Source organism: Electrona antarctica (assembly GCF_951216825.1).
Source record: "Electrona antarctica genome assembly, chromosome: 2".
Classification (NCBI taxonomy): Eukaryota; Metazoa; Chordata; class Actinopteri; order Myctophiformes; family Myctophidae; genus Electrona; species Electrona antarctica.
Window position 1 is genome coordinate 40,648,840 of NC_136807.1, and position 24,716 is coordinate 40,673,555.

Genomic DNA, 24,716 nt, shown 5'->3' on the forward strand with positions numbered 1-24,716 from the left:
CAGGGTCAGGGAGCAAATAACGGTCATGGCAAAAATAATATCAGCTGTTCAGATTAATCGTGTGTGTGTGCATGTGCGTGCATGTGCGTGTGCGTGTGCGTGTGCGTGTGCGTGTGTGTGTGTGTGTGTGTGTGTGCGTGTGCGTGTGCGTGTGCGTGTGTGTGTGTGTGTGTGTGCGCTACTCACTGAGCACCTCCAGTACTGCGCTGATTGACAGGTTGCTTTTCGGTATGGAGCAGGTGTAGAGCCCCGAGTCGTCGTGGGAGACATTACTGATCTGGAGTGCACCGTTAGCAAGTGGGTTTACTCTGGGATCCGCCATGAGCAACGAGTCACTGTCACTTAGCCTGGGACACACACACACACGCACAAGTACGCGCACACACACACTATATTATGACCAGGCCGCTGGCTTTAGATGGTGACTAGGGTTTATTTACACAGTGTAAAGTCGGTGTGTGAAATCAACAAATTATGTTAAAATAATTGATAAATATTTGTCTAAATGTCTATGGGAAAAATGAATGGCCAATTTTTCAGTTGAACCAGAAAACCACGTCCACTGCTATGCCCTATATGTTCATTAAGCACCTAGGTAGCATCCCTATGTCGAGCATGTCATTTTAAATGAAATAGGCAAGCTTATATTGCATATCTGCTATTTTGGAAAAATGCTATTATAATGACACGGCCAGAAAAAGTGATGCCAGATTGAAAGTGGCTAAAAAAGGAGAATTGAAAAGAGAGCTGTGTTGATGACTCACCATGTGACCTTGGGTTTGGGTGAACCAAAGGTCTGGCAGTTTAATACAGCCTTCTGCCCCTCTGCCGCTTTGTACAGTTGACCATCGTGGCTCAGAATCTGGGGTTCGAGCTCTGGACACGCACACGCACACGCACACGCGCACACACACACACACACACACACACACACACACACAATTAGAGATAAATTATGTCCACCCACGGGCACCAATCGACCAGTTGAGTCAAGTGAGTCGTACACAAAATATCCAATGTTATTAATATGGCGGTCATTGAGCAATCAAATTGCAAATGAAGTCACTTGGCTATGGTACAATCAGAAGAGCCAAAATTATTTTTACTGCTAAAAATGTACACTCAGAATGCTCTCTCTCTCTCTCTGTCTCTCTCTCATAGTAGTGGCTGGCCAGCCACAAGTGTAATAATAATAATTGAAATGGCCGTAATCCTAGAAAATAAGCGACGGGGGCCAAAAGTCAATGCCAATGTGTCCACCCCCTCACATTTGCACACACACACACACCCAAACCCACCGATGACATAGACGTTGGTGTTGGCGAGCATGGTCCCGTGCTTGTTGGCGGCCTTACACTGGTAGATGGCCGTGTCCGTGAAGAGCACGTCCCTGAGGATCAGCGCGCCCACTGCCGTCACACTGCGCCTGGAGTCATGGTCGATTTCTGATAACACACACACACAGGCACACACAGTCAGCACATTCAAATGAATCAATTAAAGTTAATCAGAAAGGTGAAAGTTAAGCATTTTGTACAAGGTTAGGGTTGGCGGTCAGGGAATGAATGGAGTCAAATCACTCCTGGTACCTGAATGGTACCAGAAGTACAGTACGTGTGTGTGTGTGTGTGTGTGTGTGTGTGTGTGTGTGTGTGTGTGTGTGTGTGTGTGTGTGTGTGTGTGTGTGTGTGTGTGTGTGTGTGTGTGTGTGTGTGTGCGCGCAGACCTGGAAGGGGGGTTCCATTCATGCTCCAGCTGATGGTAGGAGAGGGTGTGCCGTCGGCCTGACAGTCCAGTTTGACAGTCTCTCCTGGGGCATAGAGCTCGCTCTCTGGCTTCTTGGTCCAGTATGGAGCCGCTAGTAGCAGGCACACAGTAGTACATACAGTAAGTAGCACAAATAAACAATGCAATTTTGATGTCACACAGATTTGACCATTAGAACTGTAGACAAAGGACTACGGCGTGTGCGGTTTGTCTGAGGGCGCACACGAGCATGTGTGTGTGTGTGTGTGGGTGCGCGTGTGGCCGTACGTACCTTCGACAATCACAGTGTAAGTGTGGGTGACCTTGCCCTGGGTGTTGACGGCTGTGCATTGGTACTCCCCGCCGTCGCTCTCGGAGATGTTGCTGAAGTGCAGTCGGCGGTCGTGCATCTCCCTGGTGATCCGGGACTCGCTCATCTGGTCGTCCTTCCTCAGCCAGGACACAGTGGGAGTAGGACTGGGGGACAGGACAAAGAAGAGAGTAGTGGGGGGTGACGAGACGAGATGGGGGGGGTTTGTACGTGAGGGAGAGTTTGGAGGTGAGAATGGAGTCAAGGAGGAGAAATAAAAGGAAATAAGGAAGAGGTGGAGGGAGAGGAGGAGGAGGAGAAATAAGGAAGAGTGGAGGGAGAGGGGGAGGAGGTGGAAATAACGGAGGGGGTACATGCGGGGAAGGAGAACGACGGCAGAATGGACACAAGGGGGGGAGAGGTAGGATGAACGAGAGAGCGAGAGTGAAATAGGGGTGGAAAGGTGACAGAGGGATATTTTGTTAGACAGATAAACAGTCTTACGGTACAGCTTTCCGTGCGCGAGCACACAAGAGCTCACACTCACGCACACAGACCGTACTCACAGGCCTTGGACGATGCACTCCAGCTCCAGGCTTTGGCCCCTCAGGGCGGAGTAAGTGGAGTGAGGACCAGTAGGTCTCATCATCTGGGGCCTCCTGTTACGCACCGCTGCGTTGGCTGGAGACACAGAGAGAGAGAGAGGGAGGGGGGAGGGAGGGGGGGGGGGGGGCAGAGAGAGAGAGTGTTCATACATATGTATTGGAAATTTGCGAGGCTGCCTGGAGACGGCATCTATGGCGTTGCTGACAAAGCAAGTCTCTATATGAACTCTGGACACAGACACATAGAGGGCGGAGGGTGTTGGGGGTTTGAAGATGAGCTCCTTCTCATCTATTGTGGCACCACATAATATGCATTTCCAATGCAGACACACACGCTCAGACAGCAAGGTCCCGTGTTAACATGTGTTCATTTCTCTGACCTCTAGTTGGGTCACAGATGTTGCTGGCCGTGTGTCAGTGGGACTTGAATCTCATTATCACAGCAGTGATGGGATTTGAGAGCCCCCGTGCTGTGCTGGGACTGGACTCTGCTCTGGTCAGCAAAAAAGGCTAAAACACAATTCGCGGTGCCGGTGAAAAATAGCCGACCTACAAGCTCACAACATGTGTGTTTTTGCCCCGCGACACCACCGTGCGACGGAGAATAAATTAGGCATAACTCGTCTCGGTTCCACTTTGATCCACCTAAAGAACATGGCAGTTCAACTAATACCTATTATTAGTGGAAATGGAAGCATGCATAGAACACAGTTTGTTTCTTGTGTACTTTTGTTGTTGAAATCTAGTCATTAATCAGCATGTGTTTAAGTTTGTGGGGGTTAGCAGTGTTTTGGTCAGTTCTTAGTAGGATAGAGCGAATGATGTATCAGGGTTTGCCTTCACGGTAGTCATGTTACTGTACTGTCAATAACAACAACACTGTTGTTAAATCTATTGCCCCATGCATTACTACTGAATAGTTTATGTAGCAGAGTGTAGTGTTCCAACTTCCAAAAGCCCCTCAGTCATCACAAACAGCTAATATACATTTTTGCTTACAATGTAACAAATTATAGTAGTGTATACATTTAAAAAACCTAGCTCAGCTTAGTTAAGAGCACATCACACAATACTGTAAGATCCCTTAGTGTTCATTTAACTCTGGATCCAAATGCAATCTTAGGTCAAGGACTAAATGAAGACTGAGGATCATACTGTAATATGGTTCTGGCTCACTCCAGTTCAGAAAAGTCTAGCTCAGCCTGCCGTAGTTCAAATGAGTTCATGTGTCTAAAACCAAGCAGCTGATGATTATTGATTTCAGACATAACAGAGAACGAGTCAAGGAGGGCATATCATGCACACAATGAAAGTGTAGAAATGGGCACATCATTGATGTGGACTCTGAGGCTAGTGGGGGAAAAAGAGGATTCTCCCTCTCCTTCCCTTTCTGTCAGGCACAAATCATCCTCTGTCATTTTTATCAATCTGTTATTAAGAGTATGTTGAGTTTTTCTTTGATCTGTTCGTTTCACAGCCTCACAATAAAAGTCAGAAACAGCCCAGACAGCAGGTTATAAGATTGTCAGAGTGACGCAAAGATACCAGAATTATTGAAATGATTTTGTGTTTGTTTGTAAGTTGTTCTCTATGTTACTGTGTTTCTTAGCATACAAGCTGCTCATAACTGTATAGACCAGTTCAGTTTAGTTCACCTCAATTCAGACCACTTTATTAGCTTAATTGCGACCGTAGTTTGCAGTTTATTATGAAAACCTGCATCTCCCGTCAGTCAGTCAGTCCATCACGCCTCGTGACACGCTCCATATATGGCCAGTACAGAATTCATTCCATATGTTGATCTGACCTCATCAAACCCTGTAAACTCAAGTCACGCTCCATACGTATATGGCCAGACAGCCAGTACATAATTCACTTCATCAAACCCTGTACAGTCAAGACACGCTCCATATATGGACAGCACAGAATTCATTCCATAATTATGTTGATCCGACCTCATCAAACCCTTAGATCTCCATATATGGAGCTGACCTGTTCTGACATTCCATATGTTGATCTGACCTCATCAAACCCTGTACACTCAAGACACGCTCCATATATGGCCAGTACATAATTCATTCCATATGTTGATCTGACCTCATCAAACCCCTAGATCTCCATATATGGAGCTGGCCTGACATCACAATGAGGTTAAGAAGCTCTGTTGTTTCAGCGCGACCTCGCACTTTAGGGCCATTTAGGGTGAGGTCGCTTCCTGCCCTCAGGGCGTCTTACTGGTTCAGATCAGAGTCTAATTCACTTCACTTCACTTCACCTTAGCTCAGCAGAGCTAATCTCAGATCAGTTCAGTGTAGAGACCATAGACTATAAAGGTAGAGACTCACAGGCAGTGACACTGAGTGAGATGGGCTGCTTGGGCAGAACCTGGCGCGTCAGCAGGTACTGGATGTTGCAGGTGTAGTCACTCCTGCTGTCCGCGATTGTTAAGTGGGCAAAGTACAAGTTGCCGTCCTTTCCCAACATCACACGGTCACTCAGCTGGATGTGGTGAAGCCCTGCAGAGAGAGAGAGAGAGAGAGAGAGAGAGAGAGAGAGAGAGAGAGAGAGAGAGAGAGAGAGAGAGAGAGAGAGAGAGAGAGAGAGAGAGACAGAGAGAGAGAGACAGACAGACAGACCGTTCATACACATGTGAAATTAATTAACCTCGCATCACCAGACTTTCTATGTCAGAGGAAAGCATGGTATTCTGTGTGATCCAGTCTAGGTGTGGTCTAGACCGGACGAGGAAAACAAAAAAAGGGAAAATGTGAGGTACAGCACAGAGAAAAGAGGCAATAAATGAAAAAGAGTTAAAGAGGCAGAGGGGTTTACAGTTAGAAGCAGACAGTGGGGGGTTAATTATGAAATAATGAGAGAAAGCAGAAAAGAGGTACGGCGGTACTGAAGATGAGGCCAAAGAAGACAGGTTTGACAATGAATCATATTATATGCATATACATGTATGAATAATGTATATTATTATAAATGTTATATATTTACAGTAGGCTATATACGATTAGATTGACACAGGACAAGGAGAAGATGGAAGTAATGGAACCAGCTCTCTAATAATAACCACACATGTGCCAACGGCATGATAAAAATTCTCAATAAAAAGGCAGATGGATGGACTGTCTAGGTTGCAGTAGATATTATGCATGACTGGGGAGGAGGAGAGATGGAATTGAAGGTGAAATAAAAGGACATGCAGGGACTCACTCCAGTCCATCCAGTGTATGATGGGCTCCATGGAGCTTGCCGGGGGGTTGCACTTCAGTACCATGCTCTCCCCTTCCTCTGCCTTCTTTTTCACGTTCTTCTCGTTCTTCGGCAATAACGGGGGGCCTATGAGAAGGAAGCAAGCAAGGACAATCACCACACCCACAGGTTTATGTGCACACAAAGACAAACGCACACATCCACGCAAGCATGCACGGCATTGCACGCACACGCACGAATGACAAAACATCCTGGTCAAACTCTTTTGCTCACAACAGAAAGTGGCTCAGGGGTAGAGTGGCTAGTAGAGCAGCCGGATGGGAACCATGAGGTTCCCAGTTCGATCCCGGGTTTCCCCAGAGTAAGTGTTGAAGTGTCCTTGAGCAAGACTCAATATATATATAATATATTTTATATATTTACTTTACATTTTTGGGTGTTAAATCTACAACACACCTTGCATTATACTCGCAGTATGCATGTATATTCTGAATATACAAGCTGCTATAAATTGTCCTTTATCATATTTTGCATATCTTTCTATATTGCGGTTACAACTTGTTTTTCTCCTTTCTACTTGTATTATGTTTATTATATTTTGTTTTATACAGTATGTGGTGCTATATTATGTACTCGTATGTGAGTGACGACTAAAACCTCTTAAATCTTAGATGTATTACTGTGCACATATCCACCTGCATGTTGATTTATAGATCATTTGACACACACACACACACACACACACACACACACACACACACACACACACACACACACACACACACACACACACACACACACACACACACACACACACACACACACACACACACACACACACACACACACACACACACACACACACACACACACACACACACACACACACACACACACACACACACACACACACAGTCAACATAGAAACACAACATAGAAACACGCTGCCTGCCTGGGAATGGGAGCCCAGGCATTATTTATGGCTTCCCGGTCGTGTATTTGATGAGAAGCTTCTTCAAACGAAGGAGTCAAGTTGCCAGAGTCTTCCAGAAGTGGGATGATGTGATGCGCCTGTGTGTGTGTGGTTGCTCTCTCGCCACACCCTACCACCCTAGTAGCCCACCCCCCCCCCCCCTCCTCCTCCCGTTGTCTGTAAGTAACCCCCACCGGAGCCGCTGTCTTGTCGCTACAGAAGAGTGCTTCGCATGACATCAACTCAAGAGCGTTTCTGGGGAAACCGTTGTCAGGGAAACTGTGTGAAGGTAAGGGGGTCCTGGGAGAGGAGCCATGCAGCCATACAGGTGGAAGGGTATTATCCATAGGAGGTCTGTACATACTCTGTAGCCTGAGGGGGGCTTCCGTGTGCACAAACAGTCATGGGGCGTGTGTATACTGTACCTTATGAAATGTTGATTAACACATTATAGCGTGGAAGGCAGAGTGTTAATTGTGTTCTGGGGGATGATGCTGTGAGCGCTGCATACAAGTTTCCGTCTGCATTGTAAAGCAGAACTAGGAAAAGGTTTATGCCGGCCATTGCCGGGGCTGTGGTCATATAGCCTAATAAACGGCCCGGTTATATAGCCAATAAAAGTACCAGCAGCCTTACAGCATGCCCTCCTAGACCGAACCAAAGAGACATTACTCAGAAGCGCTGGCGACACCTTCACTGGAAAACATGCAGAGAAATGTGATTCCTTTGATGTGATGGTGTTACCACACTCTGCTACATCAAAGCATGTTTGATTTGTTCACACCAAAGGGTATATTTCCTCTTGCAAAAGGCTGTAGCAAGATTAGAAACATTAATATGAATAAATCATCTCTAATATTCTACTTACCAAACCTCTTATTTATTTAAATTCAGTCAATCAGGGTCTCAGTAACTCTCAGTAAGTCGTTTAAATGAATGAATCAATTAATTAGTCAGGCAGTCTGTTTCAAATTCAATGTGATGTGATGCATTGGCATGACAGTGTTGTTCGTCCGGCCAAATAGCGGATGATAATTGGTTGCTTACTGTCAGTGTTGAGGATGACCTCGTTGGAGATGGCTGTGCCCAGTTCATTGGAGGCATAGCAGATGTATTTGCCTTGGTACTTCTTCAGGGGACCGGTGCCAATGCCCGATGCACCCAGATCCGAAGAGAAGGAGCCCGTGCCCTCGAAAACCTTCAGCTCCGGGTCAAGGGATGGGTCGAACTCTTCTCCATCCTTTGTCCACCGGAAACTTGATCAGACAGAGAAAAGTCAGACGTGACAATTCACTTTGTATCAGTCATTTTATATTGCCAACATTTGTACCCATATATTATAGAGCTGACTGATTAGTTTGCAGCTGATGGCATGACGACACATTGAAGTTTGACATTGACTTTATTAAGCAGCATTGCAAAGAAGAGATCAACAATGCAGACCAGATGGAATATTTCAATCTAACCCTGTGTGAATGTGTATCTGTCTTTAAACATTGTATATGTTGATATTATATGTTTTGATAAGGATGAGGGTTCCAGGAGTGGCGGGAAACTGCGCTTGCGTAATGATATCAAGTAAACAAGGGCTTCTCACGCGGTCGGTTGGGAAAGCTCTCCCTCTCGGCAGATATAAAGAGGGAGAGAGAGCGCGGAGTAGGGGGAGAAGGATGTCACCGAGAACTGTGTGAGAGATGGTAGCTGGACTCTGGGACTCTGGTTCTGACTGTCACTGAATAAACTGAAGATGTCAACAACTACTATGTCTTCCTAATTCTTTTCCATAAGTAGTACAGTATGTACAGTATGTTAATACAATTTCATGGGGTGGTTGGATTTTGTCTCCCAGCTGTGTCAAAGTTCATGTCTCGCCTAGACACAAAGCCTGCTTGTTCCCCGGAGCAAACAGGCAGACTCTAGAAACTCATTGGTCTTTTTTTCTTTTTATATAAATAAAAGAAATCTGCACTTTCACAGCAAACCGGGTTAAAAAAAGGTAGAGAAGGAAAGTTACATGCAGCTATAATAAGACTGTGGCAGCCCTAATTGAAATGTCATATCAGAATGACATAATTCAACTCTTTCTTGAAAGGGGTTCAAAGACATAACAGTGGACTATAATTTCAGTTTATTTAAGATGAGGAAACAAATTAGTGTATCCCCAAATTTGGATGAAGTTCCCCTTTAAATATGGGAGCCACAGGCTTACAGAATGCTGTGTGATTGTGATATTAATCCTATTCCTCTGCAAATGGAACAGTTTTCCACTTCGGAGCACTCTCAAAAGATTGCCTGAGGGCTTAATGACATTTATCCGGTGTTGAAATTGTCTGGGGGAAGCTGTGCTCTCATGTAATACTAATATCAAATATGTAGATGTCGGCTACACAAGGAGAGGGAAGGTCACATCTTTAAGAGTACTGGTGGTTAGGCCATTCCACTGCATGGCAATATGGGTATGATATCTCTGCTCTTTTATATGTTAAAGAAGTGGTTTTCAACCATTTTGATGCCAGGGCCCACTATTTATTCTGCATTTGAGCCACCATTCAATGGTTTATTCTCTCAGACCCAAAACGAAAGATTTGTTTGTCCACAATTCAATGCTGTATTGATGTTGGTACCATTAGGAGAGATAACCATGAGCAAAAATAACAATTCTACGTTCTCAAATTCTGTAGACTTCTTGAAAATGAAGTAATGCAGATGTTTAATAATAATGTAACTCTTGAGAGCAAAAAATGAAACCAAATGGACCCAAAAGTGTCCATTTGGTTTCTTAATATATAAGGGTCAATTTGGTTACAACTCTCCATCATTTAGCTGGGGACCACCTGGAACCCTCTCAAGGACCACTGGTGGTCCCCGGACCACTGGTTGAAAACCACTGTGTTAAAGCACAAAAACATCACATTCCGTGCTCAGCCAATCAAATCATCACATTCCGTGGTACACTACAAACACATAAAACTGTGCATATACGGCTACGCCCCTCAAAAAATGCTAAAATGCTAACGAACCAAAACTAATCTGAAATTGAAAACAAAAAGTAAAAACAAGAAAAAAAAATGAGAAAAAAAATGGACTAGTAACCTTGGTGGAGGGTTTCCGGTGGCTTCGCAGCTCAAGCCCACGTCTTCCAGATGGAACAAGGTGACAGAAACAGGGTGGGTGGTGATAACTGGGGGCTCCTTTACTGCAAGGAACAATCCAGCACTGAGATTAGTGATCAATCAATCAATCAATCAATCAATCAATAGCATCATGACATTGTCGCTGTCGGGCAGAAAGCTTGTCCTCCTCTCTTATTTAATGTTTTTATGTGTTGTCCATAAACGAATGCACAAAAGTGCATTCGTTTATTTCGTATTTTTAAAGAAATATCTATATATATATATATATATATATATATATATATATATATTGCCATTAAAGACATGCCCAAAATAGGATGCCAGGTCGAAAGTGATTATGTCTGTCTATGCTTTCTTTTTTTTTTTTTTTAACTCATCCACCGCTAAATGGCAGTAGCAATAGTTCAGCACAGGCCAACATAGATTTGTTCTATTTTTTTAGAAAGAGAGTTATAAGATTTTTTTCAAAAAAACGTCAAAAACGTCTTTGGCCTGGAGGCACAAGTTAAATAAGTACTTGGCCTAGAATGAGTTTTAACAGGTTTTGCCATACAAGGTTAAGGTTTCCACCTGACAGCATCGATATAAGCACTACTTGCTGCACACACTGCAGTGCTGAGTGCACCCTCCATGTCCATGACCTGCTGTGGCCATACAGTGCATCTTTAATAACTCCTCATGACACACACACACACACACACACACACACACACACACACACACACACACACACACACACACACACACACACACACACACACACACACACACACACACACACACACACACACACACACACACACACACACACACACACACACACACACAATATTACCCCACTGTGGTTACACACATCTTATATAGACACTGCTAGTGGGGGAAACCTTTCATTTCCATAGTTTAAAAGCTGCCGAAAAAATATATATTCAGTAATTCAGTCAATATCACTTAAAAGACTCCCCTGGGAAAGATGTGAAATGAAAACTGAACAAAAGAGGCAGGGAGAGAGAGAGAGAGTTGAGGGAGAAAATGGGTTGAGATGAGAGGAAATTGATACAGCATAATGTAAGAGGGAGAGTTCATGTAGATGATACTGTATATAGAACAGAGTGAGGTGGTGGTGGTGGTGGTGAGGGGCAGAATGTGATGGTCTCAAAGCCCTGGGGAAATGAAGCGGACATTCTGAAGGAGAAACGTAATGACCAGCAGAAGAGATTTCTCTTTCTGTGTCACCGGGGTCCATGTCGACCATAAACCATAGACGGAATCCCAGTGCCAAGCACATAAAAACGTGGCGGGATGGGTGTGTGAGCACAACTAGATACATCCAACCCCTTTTATTTTTACGACCTGCTTTTTTTTACGGTCCCTGTCAGATCTTTTTTTATCTTCAGGCTTTTCCAGCATTCGGGGTCAGAAATGTACAGTATAATAAAGTTCCCAATAAGCTTTGGCAATGTAAAACGTACTCCTTTGTAGGGCTGTGCAATATGATCATCATACAGTATATGCTAGGCTAGTAATATGATCATCATATAGTAGTAATATGATGACGTCCATAATATCATTAAGCCTTATGTTATACACACAGTAGGCACACAATCGCTTGTGCCGTTAGCTATGAAGATGTATAATGATGCAAATGACGATGGTGGCTTAATAGACTCTTTATTTCGGAGGCAACAATAATTCATTTAAGGATACTATCTGACATCGTTACTGTGTGTATTCTCATTTATTTTGTCCTGCATTATCCCTGCACTGTTGAGGGTGTATAGTATTCTGTTTCTGTAACTGTAGAAACTGTATCTTAAGCTGCTGCGCTTCCTTTGGCGACTGCATTTCCCTCACAGGTTCAATAAAGGTTGTATCTTATCTTATCTACTTCTGCTATCAATAACAGAAATACCTGAGATACAAGCTCACAACGCAGCGACACGATGTGAGCTTATTAGATCTGTTAGTTTTGCTATTTTTGAAAATAGTTTGAAATTTAAAAAGAAAATGTATATTATCGTCACATTACAACTTCAGAATACTGACAATCCACATCAAGGTATTTGGTGAAAAATGTGTTTGATTTTGTCCATACTGCACAGCTCTATTCCTTTCTATCGAGGCAGAATGGAGGTCATGGCTGTGGTACTTGTTGGCAGAGTTCTTAATTTGACTCTAAGGGGAGTAGACAGAGTCTGTGTCTGAGACAAATTAATGTTATGTAGGTAACTGGGAAAAGGAGGACAGCTGATGGAGGATGAGAGAGAGAGAGAGAGAGACAGAGAGACAGAGAGAACTAAAGAGAGAGAGAGAGACAGAGAGACAGAGAGAACTAGAGAGAGATGGATTTGCAGAATGGAAATGAGATGAGAGTTGAGCAGACATAAGAGAGCGCAGAGAGAGAGATGAAAAACTGGAGTGACACACAAATAGAAAGAGAAAAAAAAGCAAGAGACGAGGACAGAAATATACTGTTGAGAAAGAGAGAGAAGCAGTCAGGAATAACGGGGTGGGAACAAAGCGACTTTAATGAAAGAAATCCCAGCGATAAGACATAATAGGCCAGTTTCCTCATCTGATCCAATTGAAGTCGGGGCTGTGGCGCCCTGCTCCTATATTGTCAGAGGACGAGGAGACGAGCCCCCTTTTATTTCCCCCTCATCTTTGATCTGACAGTGCTGCTGTGTGTGTGTGTGCACACACACACTGCACAGACATAACATGAGCTCCTCGCACTTCCTCCAGTGGGGATCTCACCTATTAGGAGCCCAGACTAAAACGCACTACCACACACTCTCAAAAACACAGACTTGTAAGCAGGCACCACACAAAGCACACAGAAAAACCTAGTGGTAAATTATCTCATTATGCGTCCATTTTTTGCACTCAAGTTAACACCTGCACACAAAACCACATGAATTATTGTATGCGCGCGCACGCACGCACACGCACACACACACACACACCTCCAAGGATCATGAAGACACACACAGCACATGTTATACAACAAACATCACACTCACACGTTCACTTGAGAGCACACAGAACCCAGGTTTATTAATCTTAAGCACGGGGGATAAGGTTTTTATTGTGCACTAGAAGCCTTGGTGCAATGAAAGTGTTTGCAATAGGCTTTGCCAACCACTGCATTATAAGACGGACGGATAGATGGACGGACAGACAGACAGGAAGTTGAAAGCACTTACGATCGCTTATATTGTCTGTGAGTGCACAGCAGCAGCCAGAGAGAAGAGCACAGTGAGAGAAAATATGTTAGTTACATCAAACAATAAGGAGACATAGATAGATAGATAGATAGATAGATAGATAGATAGATAGATAGATAGATAGATAGATAGATAGATAGATAGATAGATAGATAGATAGATAGATAGATAGATAGATCTTGTATAATTGAACAATGATTATGACCTGTGGACCACAGACTCAGTGTAATGTGTTTTTAACCCCCTGCCTCCCTGACACATTTTGGATGCCCCTCCCGTATTGATCCAGCCTGCTATCCCAGTGACTCTCATTGACATGACAGAGGCCCACTAATTGCAAGGCAGAAGACACCTTGACCTTTACATCTATGACCTGTTCCTCTTGACCCCCCCCCCCCCCCCCCCCCCCCCCTCGCCCCCAAATCACCCCCACCTCCCCACTCGCCCCACTGTCACCTCATCCCTGCGGGAATTACGATTGGCTGTTTTACTGCAACTCATCAGCAGAGAATGTGTGCCTGTGTGCATACGTGCGTATGTGCGAGTGTGAGTGTGAGTGTGAGTGTGAGTGTGTGTGTGTGTGTGTGTGTGTGTGTGTGTGTGTGTGTGTGTGTGTGTGTGTGTGTGTGTGTGTTTATGAGTGCGTGCGTCACGTGCGTGCTTAAGAACTGCTTGCTGTATGTGCCTGTGAGTATGTATGTATTACACCCTTTCTTGTGTGGGCGGTGTAGGTCTTGACTCACAGCTACTTGGAGCTACAGCTACTAGGTGGTGGTGGTGATGGAAAACAATATTCTCTTAGTATCTGAACTCTGTGGGCGGAGACTAGTGGCAGCAGAAAGGATGCAGAATCGATTTCCCTGAAGGCCCACAAACTCGGCTGTATTTCTAATGCCCGTGTAGTACGTGTTGCACTGGAAGGGGTGAGGGAGAAGTGAGCTGAGAAAAAGGGAAAAGAAAATAGCCTCCTCGCTTGATTTTCCTCATCTAGCTAAGCCGTGTTGTTGATTGAATTACTCCACAATGTGATGCTGGTTTGCGCCAAGGAAACCAGATCAATAATGTAACTAATCAATGCAAGGCATGAGGAGGGACGGACGGACGGGGGATCAATTATAAAGTAATTAGAAACACAGCGAATAACCACAGACTTTTAGCCAGGGGTAACCCAAGAAACCTCAGCTACTGTGGTCATCATCTGGTGAACACAGAGACTGACATTGAAACAGGACAACGTTAAGCCTGCTCGATTACATCTGTGAAAATGAATAACTGAGATCATTGTTATATGGCTTGGATGACTCTCTAAAGTAAGTAAGACAGCAAAACTGATGCTACAGCCTAGGCCGCCATGGACGATATGAGCTCATCATGATTAGTTCAAGCTTTTGCCTCGATTAAAACGAATGAGCAATTTGTTTTATAGTGACAATAGCAGATTTTAAATAGCAAAAATAGCAAGAAAACCGCAAACTCGCATTGTGAGCTTATGTTGATTTGCTGATTTATAAGAAATGTAAAAGTATACAGTACAGTAAAAAAAACGCTGCTTCTGGACTACTCGATTAACCTACATGAGTCAGATTACTGTAAATCGACGGTCAAGAGGTTTACAATTTCGGTATCCATATATTTTCAGTTAATCACCCACTCAGTCCTACTACACTCGCCGTTCACCTCACAAAGGCAGTCGGCTTCAATGACTGTCACATGGTAATAATGAATGACATGAAGTCTCACAGTACTCACAGTTAGAAGGAATGTGTATGGCTGCCTGGCAGGGCTGCGGAGCCAGGGATAAGACTGAGAGGAGGAGGAGGAGGAGGGGAGGGGTGCACTGCCCCCTACTGCCCACCTGCTGTCGCTGCGTGTGAGGCATTGCTCACTGTCCCATCAAAGTCCCACCTGCTCACACACGTACACACACACAGAGGGCAACCTCAGGTGTGTTTGCGCACACACACACGCGTGCGCGAGCTGTGTGCTGACTTGTGTCCCCCACTTGTGCCGAGCTGAGTGTGTGTGTCTCTCTCGTCCTCTTTTCCGTCACGCCTTGTCTTTGCCTAGTCTCTCCTGGGTCCTTCACTTCCACTGGTCTCTCTCACTTGTTTTCTCTCTTCTTTTGCTCAGTTCGACGCCACCCTGCTGATCTCCTCTCTACAAGATAAAAAAAGAGGGAGGGGGAGGTAGCAGAGGAGAGGAGGGAGAGGAAAGGGGTAGCAGAGGAGAGGAGGGAGAGGAAGGGGGGGGGCAGAGGGGGCCATGTGTCAGAATGGAAGATAAATGATCCCGTACCATGTGGTCAAATATAGAGACAGACAGACAGACAGACAGAGAGACGGACTTAACACAGCCAGGACAAATTAACCACATTATAGACCAAACCAAAGAACAACAGACGATGTCTATCACTGGACCACTCCCCGTTGAAAGATGTCCATGTGGTTGATAACGTGACCGGTGGACCATATGGAAGGGCCTTTCAGGCAGACAGATGGACTGGATGCCACAACAAGAGACTGAACAGAGACACACTCTCCCAGGTCCCATATGGACGGGAGATCAGCACAAACGCAGATTGATGCAGTGTCAGATCAGATAATAAGCATGGCAGACGTACAAATAGTCCGTAATTAGCCTACCAGTGGTCAGGGATGAACTGAAACTAATGGGAACAGCTCTTTGCTGTTCCTGGGCGAACGCGTGGTGGTGATAAGTGTGTGATAAAGATGCTATCAGTCATGTTGAGCGAGGCTAGCCACCCCTGCGAGGAAGGCTACCCGTTCCCCATCTGCACCCTTGGAGCCGGTACTTGCCGCAACACATGGCCTATCCTCTTCCCCCGCGGCGCCATGTGGCGTTGCCCTGCTGACTGTTTACAGTACTCAGTATCTCACATGACAAGCTGAAGCACACCGCCATTGAGACAAAGTACAACATGCTAAAGGATATCTTGAACATGCTCTAGATTTATTTCTACAGAGAAAACCATTTTTTTGTCTCAGTTTGGAGACAAGGTTATCAATGTGAAATTTAAAAGAGTTTCTCATCAAGCCAGATGCCAAGGTAATTGTATTCTGACTGAGACCCTCTCTATTGTAGAGCCACTTGACAACGTTATATTGATATATTGCTAAGCCCTAGTGAAAAACCTGAATTTAGTTTGACTTAAAAGCAGCCTAAGCTCAACCTGGAGAGCAACCTGCAGAGTATACTGACTGCCAGTGTGCCAAAGGCACATTTCCATTTCATGTAAGATTTAACGGACAATAAAGTTTTCTTTTTCTTCTTCATTAAAAGCAAGCTTCCTGGTGGCAATCTGTGCTGAGTCTGCGACACAGTATATGACCATGTGGTCAGCATAAAGATGGGCATGACAGTCATTAAGAGTAGAGATAATATGAATTATATATAAAGTAAAAAGGACAAGGCCTAAGACTTAGCCCTGTGGGACACCTACGACAGAGACAGGCCGGAACCCAGATTGAGTGATCCTGGACTTCACAGCCTATTGATGCCTATTAGACAGATCATTTGCTAAAACCAATGTTGTGCAATTTCAGAATGTACGGTGTCAAAGGCCTTGGATAAATCCACGGAGAGGGATGCACAATAATGTTTGTTAAAAGCACGTATGTTGTTGGTGACTAAAGTGACGGTTGTTATTGTGCTATGGATTGCTCTGAGACCAGATTAAAACTGAGGAGTATGAGAGAAACGATTTGAGAATGTAATTGTTTAGATCTTGTCTATCACCACCTTTGTGAAGTGTGGGGAGACATGGGCAAGTTTCCAGACACGAGGGAAACAATTTGATGAGATAGAAAGATAAAAACAATATGAGCTATGTGCTGTACAATAAGTGGTGCAGCCGTTAAAAAGAAGGGGTCTAATTTATCCTCACCTACATCTTATGGTTTTGGTAAGTAAAGCTTCCAGAACAACAAGGTGGGGCTTGTATGTATAACTGAGTAGTTGAGCTATGGATTACCATGGCAACCCCAGCCTGCCATTGGATTACTTAGTCAGCCCACTTTTCACAGTCAGTTTGCACTCTCCACACATTCTCCACAGGTTTACCACTGCAAGGACAGACAGACAGACAGGCAGTTAAAACGGGTGCTATGACAACGGATATAACGGGTATTGCACATACTGTAGTGTGGAGAAGGGCTATGTATTTTCATTGTTCCCAACTTGCATCATTAATTCATAGTATAATACGGTAAACAACTAAAACATCACTGTGATTACACAAATTAAGTTATCCCGACACAAAAGAAAAGGAAACAAGGAGGACAGGCGGTTGGTTGATGAGAATGAATGGCTGCCACGTTTGAAAGCTTTTGGCTCGGCACACCACACCACTGATAGCTGGCAGAACCAAACTGGACTGAGGAGTGACCTTGGAGAGTGGGGCAAGGTTAGAGGGAGGGGAGGGGATGGAGAAAGAGAGAGAGAGACCCCGACTGAGAGCAGTGATTATTCTCTTTTATCTCCCAGGTAATGGCCGGCCCGATAATTGGCATGGATATCTGCCCGCCAGTCAGTGGAGAGCTCTACTGAACGACACGTTAGATTAGGAGGAGGAGTATTAAAGGAAAAAACGCTGAATAAACGTGGTGCCTAATTTAACAGAGCGGAAAAGACACGCAATTGAAGACCAAGCGAGAATTAGAACCTTAATAAGGCAGTTTAGACTAAACATTAGGTGTTAGGGTTAAATGAGCCATATACACTCAACAGATTCCCCTGTCAGAACAATGAAACAACAAGGAGGAGAGGAGGAGAGGAGAGGAGAGAGGAGAGGAGAGGGGAATGGATTGATTTGCAAAGGGGAGAGGAGGGGAGCAGAAGAGAGAGGGAGAGGCCAAGGGAAGAAAAGAAGGACAGAGAGAGGAAGAGAAAGGACAGAAGAGAGAGAGAGAGGTTATGTGAAGAATGGGAAGGAGGATGAGAGAGGGAAGGGGTGGGGGCGATGCGGGCTGACAGCTGTGACGCTAATCCAGACTATCCACACACACACACACACACACACACACACACACACACACACACACACACACACACACACACACACACACACACACACACACACACACACACACACACACACACACACACACACACACACACACACACACACACACACACACACACACCAGCTTTACCCAATCAATGTGGCATCCTTCACCCCTTTGCTCTCCCATCTCTCTCTCTCTGACCACTGCTCCCAGTGGCAGATCTCAGGAGAGGAGGCGGGGGGGCGGGGCGGGGTGGGGATGGTGTGGCAGCTAGGGGTGGGGGTTCCCAATTACGGTGATCCGGTCTCAACCGGCCGTTCCCAAATACCATTAGAAGTCAATGAACGGCGCAGGAGCCTATTGGCTTACTGGTGCATCATGGTGAACCGTGTGAGGCAGGTCCCGGTGTTAACGTGACCCGGGGCGATGGGCCGATGGCGTGCCTGTCATCAGCACCATGTCCTCTGAGGTAAACCAGGGCGGTGGCACATGTGCCCGTCCGTCATCAGCACCTTATCCTTTGAGGTGGAGGAGACCCAAAGGACAAGAGCGGAGCGCCGCGCTCATTTAACCACGGGGCACCCTCACAGCGTGTCGCACTGCATGCCAATCACAATTCACAAAGGCGGCATTGTTGTTTGCCGTGTTTGTGTCTGCTCCGGCAGGCAGCCAGACAAACAAAACATACTCGGAATGCGTCGCGCACACGTGCACCCTTTGCAGAAAAAGCACAGGAACACCTGTGTACAGACAATATGTCACACACTGTCAATTCCAGATTATTGTGTGTAGAAAGAAAGATAGTGCACTAGGTGTGCACTAGGAGTGTTTATTTAACTCATTGAGAGTTCACAAATGAAATTGTAGATGCTTTATGTAGATGACCTTTTGGGCATGAGACAGTCATAAACTATGTATGTGCCTATACAGTACACATTAGTCTATTGTTAGAAACCAATGGATAAAATGGTTGAATACGATGTAATTAATGTAATTAACTGTCCATTAAATGTACAGTTCCGGCTTAACCTTACGTACCATATCATGAGCATCATGTTGTTTTGGACCCCCCCAAGGGTTTATCTGGGTTGGATATCCTGAGACAGGCATTATGAATTGTCTGTCAATATCAGGGAACATGCAGCTGAATGGAGTCTTCAGCTTTTGAGAAATGCCAGGTCGTTTGTAACTTACTTAGTTGGCTACAGACCTTGGCAATGCTATAAGAACAGTGGTGTAGTATTACTAGTCAAGCATGATTCCTAATGCTTAATGACTGAGGGGTAAGCCAAAGGGTTAGCCAAGATTGCAATGAATGGAGCCATGCAGTCAGCCAGATGGTCATGACCTGAGTTGGGACGGGAGAACATAATCCGAAACTTGGAGGAGCATGTCAAATATGATAGATTGGTTATTATGCCTCTGGGGGTGCCGCCCAATCCTGTGCATAACAGGATGTTGTTGGTCCGTTTGCTCCGCGTCCGTCCGACCTCCGGTGTGCCACCCGGCCCACCGATCTGAATGGTGTTCTGGGAGTTGGTTCAAGATATGCGGTGCGGTGCATAAAAACAGAACACTGCTTCTCAGGTTTAGTTGTGGCGCTGGGTTCAGAAAGCACTGCAGACCTGTCCCAGACGTCTGGATGGCTCATACTGCAGCTCCAGATCACATTATGTATGTAGCCAGACAGACAGAAACACAGGTACAGTAGTCTGACGAGGTGATCAGACAGATAAAGTGGCATATGCTCCAGTAGGTCCCTTGTCAGATGGCAGACCTTAACAGGGAATATTCCGGTGATTTGAGCAGGGGCAGTAAAGGGGAACACTATAATAGGTTGGGTGAGTGAGTGTGGGTGTGTGTGTGTATGGGGAAGACAGAGAGAGATAGGAGGACAGAGGAGAGAGAGAGGTAGAGGAGTGTCATGCAAGGCTGCCATGTAATGAGACTCAGTGCCTTCTGAGCCTAACCACCTAAACATGGTGATGTGAGACACACACACACACACACACACACACACACACACACACACACACACACACACACACACACACACACACACACACACACACACACACACACACACACACACACACACACACACACACACACACACACACACACACACACACACACACACACACACACACACACACACACACGGTGAGCGCGGCATGGGGCCAGCGAGGCCCCCGCCGTTATCACTGAGGTGAGTGACACCGACACGGCAGCAGATGCCTGACTTCACAACCTCAATGCGTCCGCTGTGCAGCTGTCAGAGATCCAATCCCGGCCCTGTTACCTGCCTCATTGGACCGGGTCAAAGGTCACACCCCGAGAAGACAACTGCTGCAGCTGGGCGGCGCTGGCCCGGCCCCACCCACGTCGTTTCTGAGTGCCTTTAAAAACTATTACCAGGAGTTCATCAAAGGGCATCATCTGAAGTCGCTCAATCCCCGAGCTAAAAGAGACATTGTGGACTGGGGGCCAATGGTTCGCAGCCCCCTGGGACCCCCTGAAGGGTCCCCCCCAGGGGACCTTGGAGGGGGAGGGGGGGGGGCACACGCCAGGCATTGGCGGGGCTAGCACCCGTTAAAAACCAAAACTGCAGCTTGGTGTCCCATATTATTAAACGGGGGTCCTTGGCCTGATCTTGCATATCAAACTGGGGGTCCTCGACATTAAAAAGAATCACTGGTCAGGGAGACGTGACCAGTTCTGTTCTTCTGTTCTATTCTATTCTCCACGGGAACACGCAGCACAGGCAGGACATTAGCCACGGACAGTTTGGCCACGTATCAAGCTTGCAAGCCAAATCGACAAGATCTATTCTGCAAGTGGATCCATTATTCATGTTCCTCCAGCTTTGGGGCGTTTTGCTTACATGAAAAGGTTTTAGTTGTGGTTGAGGTTTTATATTAATGTTATTCAGTTTGCCATCAATGGTAGAGTTTAATTGCAGCCCTAGCAGTGTGCTGTGAACACCTCCTGTCAGCCATTAGATGTCAAATGGTGTCCTTTCAATCGTAGTAATGAGTATTAAGTAGACACAGTGGGTGACGTCGCGGTCTTTCAATCAGATTTTAGGGTCCAAAATGCAACACCTAGACCTCCAAAATGCAATGTCCTAGACCACCGATTACCAATGTTTTGACCGATATTTGATGAACAAGCAAAAAGTAAATGTAAAATACACACAAACTGATCTTTATTTTATTTAGCTCTACCCAAAATTTCTTTTTTTTTATGTCAAACTAGGGGTTATCCATGATTCTGAATGAATTGCAAGCATTAGTTTTGCACGAAAAACACTCCTTCACGTGTTTTCAAGTCACTTGCTACTTAAAGAATAATTCAAATTTGACATTTTTGCCTTATAGGTTTTCAATGGTACCGCAACTTTCAACCCCTGAATTTACCATGATCCACACTTTATATAATAATCTATTTTTGTTATTTGGATGACCCTAAGGATCATAAAAAACCTTGAACGATTACTATTGCAATTTATTTTGGGTCACGCCCCTTCTTAGCTGAGATTAATTGACTGGCCTCTAGGCACTCTCTCTCTGAAGGCAGAGAGTGGCAACACCTTCATGCCTTCCTACTGTGGGGAAGCGGAATAAATACATAAGATCAAACCATAGGAGTCGAATCAGGATCAAGGTTTCACACAAACCGTGAATCCTCCATTGTAAAAATAGCCCATATTGATATATATCAGGGTTACCTTTTTGTAGCCTCACATGCATGGTCACATGAGGAGTCGATATACTGTGTTGGTATCAAAGGGGCCTGTTCCATGTAAACAGTGCAAGTTATATAATCTAGTCTGGAAGTATATTGCCTCATTTGTCTGTATTTGGATCAATTGAGCAGCTCTATTGTATTTAGCTTCATTGTATTGTGTGTGCGTGTGTGCGTGTGTGCGTGCGTGCGTGCGTGCGTGCGTGCGTGCGTGCGTGTGCGTGCGTGCGTGCTCGTGCGTGCGTGTGTGTGTGCTTGTGCATGTGTGTGTAAACATGTGTGCAGCCCTGTGTCCTGTCATGGCTTGTCTTTAAATATTAACCACCTCCAGCTGTGAAGATGTGTAGGGGGAGGAGGTGAGGCGGAAGGGGGGCGAAAAATAAATGAATACATGCGCCCCCCACCCCCACCCCCTTTACACCCCCGCTCCCCTCATCCCTTCAGCCTTCAGGGGTCGTCTGTCTGGAAAAACACCAGACCAAAAAGAGAAGGAGAGAAGGATGAAGAAAGAGAGCCGTTTAAATGGAGGAGGGGAGTGGTGTGTGAGAGAGAGATGGACAGACAGACGTCGGGCCCCAGCGGAGGAGATGAGAGCGAGAGATTGCAAGGGTCAACGAGCAGGAAACGTGAGTAAGCGAGGTCTTGGTGACCAAGGTGGTGCTGGCGGGGGGCTGGGGGATCAGGCCCCCAGCAAAGTAAATTATTTATAGGCCTCCCTTTCCTGTCGACACAATTTGCCCTAAATTCACGCAAATTCATAATTCATAATGCAGGCCTTAGCCATAGATTTGGCATGGGCCCAGACTGACGGTACCCTTCCATACCTTGATTTCCTGCTGTCTCCTTCCCTCTCTTTCCAATCCCCCGCTCCCTCTCTCTGGCAGGGCCATACTTAATGCATGAGCCTGTTGCAGTGAGACAAACTCTCTGGCCCACTTTGTCGGTACAGCAGAACAAATACCACAAATCATGTGAAATAACACCAGTTACCCGTTTCTGTTGCTACTTGCATCTATCTGCCCACTCTCTGCAATTCCCCACGCGATACAGGAGATGTTTGCTCATTCAGGGAGCATATCGCTACAGGCCCCACTCAGGCTTTCCCTGAGTGTTCCTCCTCAGGACTGGAGACAGACAGAAGGCACCGCCAAACAACCACCGACGAGTGCCTATTTTCTTGTCACCTGTTTTATTATCAATCTTTCTCCTACGTTCTCTCAAGCCCCTTGGCACCTGACACTTGGCTAAAAGCTTTCCCCCCAACTCCTCCTCCGAGCACTTTTCACAATGCATTTCATATTCCCCATATCCTCCCGTCTTCTCTCCTTTCTCTTGCCTTCTGTATTCAGTGCCTTCTCTTCCTCTGTCAATTTAATAAACCGCAGCACTCTGCCCTAGACAATAGGCAATATGGCAGATTAATTCAATATCTCCGTCTTTATTGGAACGGGGCTTTGCTGCATGATGAGAGGGCGTGACCAGAAGGCCTATACCTACTCCATGGCTATGGGCTTCAGTTAAAAGACCATGTAACATGTGGTTCAAGACCGATGAGCCATGGTCAACTCCAAATGGAAAATTACTGCACCAGCAGGGGGAATAAAAGAACCATCCAGCGCCTATAGCATATCAGGAAGCAGGGTGTATGGACAGCACATATATCAATACCGTTATTAGCATAAGCTCCACCATTTACCGCAACACGTCAACCACCACGGTGATAGCATTCAGGCTCTTTCCCTCATTTTCCAAATCCCTCTCTTCTTGTCGTCGTCATCCCCCCCCCCCCCCTCCTCGGCTCAGGGTTAGAGGTCACAATTTGGAGTGACAAAAAGCTAGAGAAATTAAAGGTTGTTGGGGGGTCACGGCAACCGCCCACTCTCACCACCCAGGTTGCCATGACAACAGGGTCTCCACACAGCATCCCCTCCTTGCACATACAAATTCAGTTATTCATACGCATGGACACTAACAAGGTTTATATGCGCACGCACGTGCTCTATGCACACTTACTCTTATGAAGAAAGACACACACACACACACACACACACACACACACACACACACACACACACACACACACACACACACACACACACACACACACACACACACACACACACACACACACACACACACACACACACACACACACACACACACACACACACACACACACACACACACCAAAATGTACGAGAATCACTCCAGTTACAGTAGAAATTTCTCTGAGGATTTCATTGTTTGTAAAGCTAACTCTTCTTCAAGCCTGTAGACTTAAGTGTCAAAGGTTGTAAAGACAGAACTGAGATAAAGATTCCCATGTCTCTCTTCAATCCCCCTTTCATTCTCTCTCTCTCTCATGCAGGTACACGTGTGCACTCGTGCCTCCTATGGCCTGGACTGCAAAGGAAGCTAACCGCCGGCTTGATTTATTTATTGATGTTGTTCCCCCTTAAGACACGGTGGGAAGGGTAGAATAAAAAAAGTGGTGAATAATTAAAGGAGGAGGGAGTGGACTCATTAAGACATCCGTAGGCAGGAGAGGAGACGCGAGGATGGAGGGACTGAGGGGCGGAGGGGGGTGGAGAGACAACAGAGGACAGACAGAAAGATGCAGATCAAAGGGCAGACAACAACATTCAGAAACATTCAGAAGAAAGAAAGAAAGAAAGATGTTCCTCGGAGCACAGGTCTCCACTAGGCCAGGTAATAGAAGTCAATCTTAGCCAAT

At 45.6% G+C, this 24,716-nt stretch overlaps 1 protein-coding gene across 3 annotated transcripts in view; it reads right to left on the reverse strand.

The window, feature by feature from the left end:
- Positions 1 to 24,716, reverse strand: part of l1cama (L1 cell adhesion molecule, paralog a) — a 61,299-nt gene that overhangs the window by 14,495 nt on the left and 22,088 nt on the right. For 2 of the 3 annotated variants that reach the window (XM_079513340.1, XM_079513338.1), the window contains exons 2-13: positions 14,961 to 15,368; positions 13,191 to 13,205; positions 9,947 to 10,049; positions 7,901 to 8,109; positions 5,881 to 6,006; positions 5,007 to 5,177; positions 2,623 to 2,737; positions 2,039 to 2,223; positions 1,727 to 1,858; positions 1,299 to 1,445; positions 765 to 876; positions 187 to 347 (exon numbers count right to left, since the gene is read on the reverse strand). In XM_079513340.1, the coding sequence (XP_079369466.1) occupies positions 187 to 347; positions 765 to 876; positions 1,299 to 1,445; positions 1,727 to 1,858; positions 2,039 to 2,223; positions 2,623 to 2,737; positions 5,007 to 5,177; positions 5,881 to 6,006; positions 7,901 to 8,109; positions 9,947 to 10,049; positions 13,191 to 13,205; positions 14,961 to 15,090 (1,606 nt within the window). In that variant the 5' untranslated portion in view covers positions 15,091 to 15,368. The remainder of the gene's footprint in view (positions 1 to 186; positions 348 to 764; positions 877 to 1,298; positions 1,446 to 1,726; positions 1,859 to 2,038; positions 2,224 to 2,622; positions 2,738 to 5,006; positions 5,178 to 5,880; positions 6,007 to 7,900; positions 8,110 to 9,946; positions 10,050 to 13,190; positions 13,206 to 14,960; positions 15,369 to 24,716) is intronic. The other variant, XM_079513339.1, reaches the window with a different exon arrangement.